The following is a 6,718-nucleotide window of genomic DNA, read 5'->3' as shown; positions in this document are numbered from 1 at the left end:
ATTGCCAAGTGGGGGTATTTGACGTGTATGCTTGCCTGTGTTGCAGAAAATTCTGAACAAGATGGATATCAAAATACTAGCTGCCCATACTTGCAATTATTTATTTACTCATACATTATTAATTCATTTCAGAGGGAACAACGGAGCACTATCGTGAAAAACATAAACAATGTTGCAGGGAAAACATAAGCGCATTTTCATTTCCTTTTCCTTCCAGTGGTACCATCCAGATCGATGATGAACTATATATAACAGGCCGGGCCCATGGTGTTCGGCGAAGCAAAACAGATGGCTGGCTGGGCAATATCAAAGGCACGAAGCTCAAATGCCCCCTAACACTCAATTTAGTCACACATGAAGCTGCCATATCAGTTTTTTTTTGTGTTGAGCTCGCATTCTTGCACTTCAAAAAAGGACCAGTAATTCATTCCACATGATGATGTTCTTCGTCTAGACCGCTCCATAGAGAACAATGGAATTAGATGCTTCTTCTGTAAAGATCTTTGTTGTTATTGCCTGCCTTGTTAACACGTGCGTGCCGCACATGCATTCTACTAGTGTAAACTTAAACTTCTTGAAAACAGTGTAGTACATATGATTGCATCTCCACAAAATTCATTTCAGCTCTCTCTCTCTCTATTAGTTTTTTTTGCCACATCATAAAAAAATGCTAACATGACACTACATTTTATATTAATGAAATTTCCATTGACAATGGCTCTAGGACTATAATTTGTTTTATGAAAAGGTTTTCTAAATGTCTTTTGGGTCTTTCCCAAGCATAAGATCCATATAAAACATTCAAATATTTTCAATTCAAGCAGAATTTAAACCTCTCTCCTGCAGTATGGAAATTTGGACTAAACCTTGTTTTAAGCTGAGCGTGTGACCGTGATATGCCATTGACTCCAAATGAATAAAGAAAACCGTCGCCCGTGATGGCGGGTCAACGCCTGGTAAGTCGGAAGGTCCCAGGCTCCAAGCAGCTTTCACGCCTCCATCCCGCTCAATATTTGGACGCCGCATTGCGCTCCCCGCGGCCGCCGCGCCGCCTTAAACCCTAAACCATGGCCTCCCGCGCCGCCTCGGAGGCCACCCTCCTCCTCGCCATGGCGCTCCTCCTGCCGCTCCGCCTTCTCTCCCACGCCCTCCGCCCGCGCTTTCCCCATCCGTCCGCCGCGGCGCTGCTCACTGCCGCCGCGCTCGTCTCCGCCGTCTGCGCGGTGCCCGACGCCGGAGCCCACCCTGGCGTCGCCACCAGCGCCGACGCCGACTCCGACGCCTTGCGTTCGGAAATTGAGGCGCTCAGGATAAAGGTCGCGCAGTTGGGTGAGATTACCTTCTCCCTTCTTGTCTCTGCATTGCAGCCTTTGAGCACCCTCCTCGCAACTGTAGTGCCAATTCGTATTATCTGGGGGATGGAAATTTTATTGTGTATGTACTTGGGCGAACGGATAACTGTGACCTGATATACCCGCAGTACAATGTGAGATGATCCGATCTGATCCGCCAGCCTTTTTTTTTAAAAAAAAAGAAACTTGAAAGAGTAAATTATATGCTTGTTTGACATTGTCACGACGCACATAAGTGACTCGCACCTCGAAGGCTGGAATGTCTTTGCTGCTGGATAATCAAAGCTGACACTTATGCATTTTACTTAGTTTACTGTACCTCCGTATTTATTTAACCCATTTCTCTGACAGAATCTTTGTTGGAGGAAAATACAAACACGTTGAACAGTAAATCTAGTATTTTGGAGGAGGATAACAAACTCATTGAAGCAATGGAACGTGACATCCAGCTTTTAATGGATGGACCTGAGAGTACAAAGGTATGCAGTTAGATCATTAATATTGGTTATGTACTGATGTGTCGCATTGCTTTACAACAAAAGAAAATTTTTATAATCAATTTTGGTGAAACAAAAAATAATTTGGACTGCACAAGAATTCAATTTGTTTCCAGCTTTTCTTTTTTTTATTAAGAAAGCCTTTTACTAATAACTATAAAATTGGAGAAAATTAGATTTGTGCTATTGTGAACTATGGTATTGGCATTGGTTTTGTAGTATTTAGACCAAAGGCACCATTGCGTAATATTTGTTCCATTTATTCCACTGCCGTACAATTTCGTGTGATACGAATTGAACAAGTATTGACACTAAAGTTGTTATGGCAGTGGTATATTTGGACATGTTTCACAGTGGTGGCAAGAATATAAAATTACAAAAGCAATGCAAAAATATCAGAACTGTAATTGACACAATGGCACAAACATAATTTTTCCCTTTAAATAATCTAAAACGCTGAGTACTTGGAGATTTAATTTTTTAGCAAACAGACTTGCTTTTCCAGGAGCCTATGGGTGTTGCATGAGCTAGCAGCAAAAAATAGAGTATAGAAATACTTCTGGGGAGATTTCTTCTGAAATATACTTTTTGGAAGTAATGGATAGCAAGTTGCATACATATTGAACTTTCTTTGATTCCCAACTCATGATCCCAAGTTATGTATAGTTTGGAGGGCATATTAATGTGAATCATAAGTGGGAATTTAGGTCCAACTTATATCAAAATGTATAAAATACCAATTTTTCTATTCACTTTTGACCAAATTTATGATCTTTAGTCACTGGATGGGCTAATTCATTCTAAACTTGATAGTTTTATGTTCTCGTTTATGGAATTATTCATGAGATTGTATAATTGTCTGTCTGAAATCTTATTACAACAGATGGATTATGTATCCACATGCTTTCTTGCACATGAAAAACACGTGCTTCCTATGTTTGCAGGATTCTAAAAGAAAATCATATTCTGCTGGCAACATTAAATCTATGGAAGATGAGGTACCTCCCCATTCTGTCGTAGTGTTGTGTGTGTCATCAGCATTATGTATAAGTCATAAATAAGGAACTAATCTCGGGTTTTGAGAAGTACTATAAACACATATTTTGTTATCTATTCCACGGATCATGTGCGGAAGGAAGGGGTGAAAGTCACATGCATGTTTTAAAATATGTAGAAGGCAGTTCTTGTTCAAATTCACTTATCGTAGGATTCATGGTATGAATGCTGTATAGGTACAACAACTCCAGCAAGAGGTCGGCAAGATAAACAAAAATTCTGACACCATAGAATCGTTAGCACATGATACTGAGAGAAGGGTGGAAACTCTGAGCTCAGAGGTCAAGAAGGTATGTTCCGAGCCTCTTGCACATGTCCTTGGATTTGCATTTGTATTTTACAACTCATACGTCTTGGGCATGTAATCTTGGTTAACTGTTGTTACGGGGAGCATTAAAGATGCTACAATGATATGAGGACTATTTAGAAAAGTAGAAAATCGTCTTTATGAGTTTGATGATGGTGATTGTTTCTGAAAAAGCAGCCAAATTTTGTGGTTTGTTGGAGCTAGGTACAAAAGTTATCTGGTACACTTGAAAACAAAAGAAGACACTATTTTTACACTGAGTTCTGCAATGTACTACCTAAGAAAATGCTTATTCCTTCCATATCGCCACTTTTCAAGATTCTTTCCCTCCATGTCATTCCTGCCGTCTTGTGTATTCCATTGTTTCTCGCCTCATTTTCCTCCACAAAAATAGATTCCCTTATCCTTACTCGTGAGTTCCTACATTTGATCCTTGATTGATCCAAGAGTTGTTCTCTGGAATACCAAAAAAATGGCCCTCTACTTATCTCATTCACAGAACCTAGATCAAATTCATGGCAATGTAAAGCACAACCTAATTACTTGAAATTGACAACTCAAATCACATTGAAACCATCTCTGAAAACTCACACCAAATCTATCAATCGACTCAATATACCATTGCTGTGCTCTGGACAATCCTGGAAAATAGAAGTTTTTTTCTCTTGAAATAATTGCTTGACACTAAACAGACATAAAACACTACTGATTGAACTCAATTGTTCTTTTGTGCCACTAGACTTCATGAAGACATCTATAAAATAGAATACTATGTTAATTTTGCAACTTCTCAGATTGAGGATATAATTGCGGAGCAATGGATCCAAATTCGACAATTTGAACAAGCATTTGTATTAACTAAGGTAACCCATCATGTATATCTCTTACATTATTCAGACGCAGTTCTTCATTGAATTAAATGAACACAGATGATGGTGTCAAAAGTTCATGAGAGAAGCAGGCCATCAGAGATGGTTTACAAGTGGCCTGGAAAAGAAACAATTCTTAAGGTACCTTGGCACCTCCAACTGCAAACTGCATTGCTTTTCTGAATGTTGTACTTATGTTGCAATATTTAGTTGAAGCTTGCTATAACCTAGTTACAGATAGGGTGCTCCATTAAATGATGCGATCTTTCAACAATTAGAACCATTTATTCTTTGAGCTCTGGTGCAAGATAACAGATACCCCCTTGTCTCTTTCTATTTTTCTGTTCGATTTTGGTGGAACTTTCCTGTACCCCTATCTTACTTCTCAGTTCTCACCTTCTGTAACTCGAGTACTTTCTAAAACACAGATCAACAATTTGAGTTATTTAAGCCCTGTTGTAGAAAATTTGGTTGCAGTGTTGGATCCCATTCCTAGATTGACCTATATTGACTAGAGATAGGGTTATTGTTGAGTCCATACCACGAAAAGGGCACATGTTGCATCCTGGGTATCAAGCAAAGAATATGTCTGCTGTCCTCTAACCTGTGTTCTGAGTTCTGGATGCCTTCCCCCTGCCCTATGCCATTGTTTTCATGCTTTTGTTTGTCCTGATATGGACGTGACAATCCATTTGGTACCAAGTCGGTATTGCAGATTGAAGCACATTCGCTTGTTCACCTGTATACTCCGAATATCATTAATCCCTTACATGTCCTTAAAATCTTATATACAGCCTTAAAAATTTATATCAGAATGCACTGCATTGAATAAAGAAAAATTCCACAAATTTAGTATGGTAATGCGGATTGAAGCACATTCGCTAGCTCACCTGTATACTCCGAATATCATTAATCCCTTACATGTCCTTAAAATCTTATATATGGCCTACAATTTTTCCCTTGTATTTTCTTGATATTTCCATCTGCAGTATGCCGCAGATATCAATCTCAATGATAATTTTCTTAGAGGAGCAACATTCGCAAGGTCCTGTTTTTCTCATATATATAAAGAGTCCAGTAGTTTTCTACAAGAAATAAACAGATACTACAATGAGGTACCTGCTATTACTCCCTATCTTGTATTATTAGTATTATTCTAAGCATGAAGTGCAACATGAGTGTGCTCATCTGATTGTATCAAACAAAGAATGAATGTACCAGCAATTGAAAGCATATTGAATTAACTGAATGATGATGAAAGAACTACCTGAAGCGCCTATCTGATGTTCTTTGTTTTGTTTAATTTATCCAGCCGCAAATAGCATTCTATTATTTCTCTAGCTGTTCTGCTAGCAGCCAATGTCTAGTAACAGAACTGTTTAAGCTATTGTTTCTTAAGTGTTTCCTTCTTTCAATAGGCTTATCGATTCCGCAAAGCAATCCGTCGCCAGTACATTCCTGATACTGACAGGCTTGATGTCTTCTTTTTGGGTGGTTCTGTCTCAAGATCAAGCATTGCTATTCCATATAACCAATTCAAGCTTTTTATTTCATCAACACAGAAGTTCCATCATAAGGTGCCTGTGTTTCATCACCTTCTGTTTAAACAAATATAGCCACATAATTGTGTTTATATGAGTTAACATGATGCACCTCATTTTACTAATTATGCGTGTGTGACTAATTCGTTGATGACTTCTACAGGTCCAAGTTTTTCTTCATGATGCGCTGGAATCCAACAGATACAGCAGAGGCTTTGCGAATGAGCCTGTTACATTTATCTTGGTAAGTAATTCTTGATTCCTATGGTTGTTGGTTTACCTCTGCAACTCTATCAAACTGAAATCATAAGTTTCCTTGGGCCAAACTGCAGGCATACCTTCTTGTTGTTTCACCAATGTGGTTTGCTTGGTTCCTTTATTCAATGCGATTCGGCTCAAGGAAATGACAACTGGTCTGAATAACGAGGCATGTGCAGTTGTGGTTTTTTTTTCTTTTGCGCGAATGGTATAGAAGTGTGGCCAAGGAAAAGCATGTGAAAATATGCAATCAACATGGGGTGAAAAAAATATATTGTATATCTGTATCCATTATAGAACTGTTTATTAAACTATTACATCCAATCGCCATACACCATACCTTAAGTTCAAAAGTGCGGACGTAGTGGGTAGTTGAAGAAATGCAAGCAGCTGGTTGTTTCCCTATCCAAAAGATGCAAACTGGTACAACTCTGCATTTTCCATTACCAAAGTGATAACAATGCATTTAGGGGCGGACCCAGGAGATTGCTTTCTATGCTGACTGAAGCCGGGATTAGGGGCTTAGGGCAGGCGTGGCGAGTGGTGACTACTCCCATCCAATAAAGGACATAGTATGAACACCCACCATGTCCAGTATTCAAGGTGCTGTGCTTAGAGTTCCTCTCGACCCCACTAATATAGGGTCATGAGCAGAGTTTGTTAAATATTCCTAATTTCCTATGCATGGAGAACCAGTAAGAGCATCTCCAGCAGTTTGGCAAATCGAGTTGCCATTTTTTATTTTTGGCAAAAACGTTAAAAATACTCCTCCAACAGTTTGGCAAAAGACTTGGCAATTTTTGACAATTTGGGAAAAACCAGCCTCCAGTGCGTAAAT

The 6,718-nt window shown here is 39.1% G+C and overlaps 1 protein-coding gene across 5 annotated transcripts; it reads left to right on the top strand.

The window, feature by feature from the left end:
• The first annotated feature begins 953 nt into the window (after positions 1 to 953).
• On the top strand, positions 954 to 6,285 carry LOC120699443 (cilia- and flagella-associated protein 58-like). 5 transcript variants are annotated; one of them, XM_039983442.1, is made up of 10 exons: positions 974 to 1,329; positions 1,704 to 1,831; positions 2,794 to 2,847; positions 3,082 to 3,195; positions 4,007 to 4,075; positions 4,142 to 4,222; positions 5,071 to 5,196; positions 5,500 to 5,658; positions 5,786 to 5,866; positions 5,955 to 6,285. In XM_039983442.1, the coding sequence occupies exons 1-10, from the start codon at positions 1,068 to 1,070 to the stop codon at positions 6,027 to 6,029; spliced, it is 1,149 nt and encodes a 382-aa protein (XP_039839376.1). In that variant the 5' UTR covers positions 974 to 1,067; the 3' UTR covers positions 6,030 to 6,285. The 5 variants fall into 5 exon arrangements, with proteins under 5 accessions (XP_039839392.1, XP_039839406.1, XP_039839384.1 ...); XM_039983458.1 differs by lacking the exon at positions 5,071 to 5,196 and having other exon boundaries at positions 954 to 1,329; XM_039983450.1 differs by lacking the exon at positions 4,007 to 4,075 and having other exon boundaries at positions 970 to 1,329.
• Positions 6,286 to 6,718: the final 433 nt, after the last annotated feature.

Source organism: Panicum virgatum, chromosome 1K (assembly GCF_016808335.1).
Source record: "Panicum virgatum strain AP13 chromosome 1K, P.virgatum_v5, whole genome shotgun sequence".
NCBI lineage: Eukaryota > Viridiplantae > Streptophyta > Magnoliopsida > Poales > Poaceae > Panicum > Panicum virgatum.
Note: the sequence above shows the minus strand (reverse complement) of the source record. Positions and strands in the feature narration are given on the sequence as shown.

What these genes read in the sequence shown, in the direction of transcription:
- LOC120699443 (XM_039983442.1), top strand. Translation starts at nt 1,068, where the DNA reads ATGGCCTCCCGCGCCGCCTCGGAGGCCACCCTCCTCCTCGCCATGGCG. An exon ending in ATGGACCTGAGAGTACAAAG is followed by an intron (nt 1,832 to 2,793) that starts GTATGCAGTTAG and finishes CTATGTTTGCAG; the next exon opens with GATTCTAAAAGAAAATCATA. An exon ending in TAAACAGATACTACAATGAG is followed by an intron (nt 5,197 to 5,499) that starts GTACCTGCTATT and finishes TTCTTTCAATAG; the next exon opens with GCTTATCGATTCCGCAAAGC.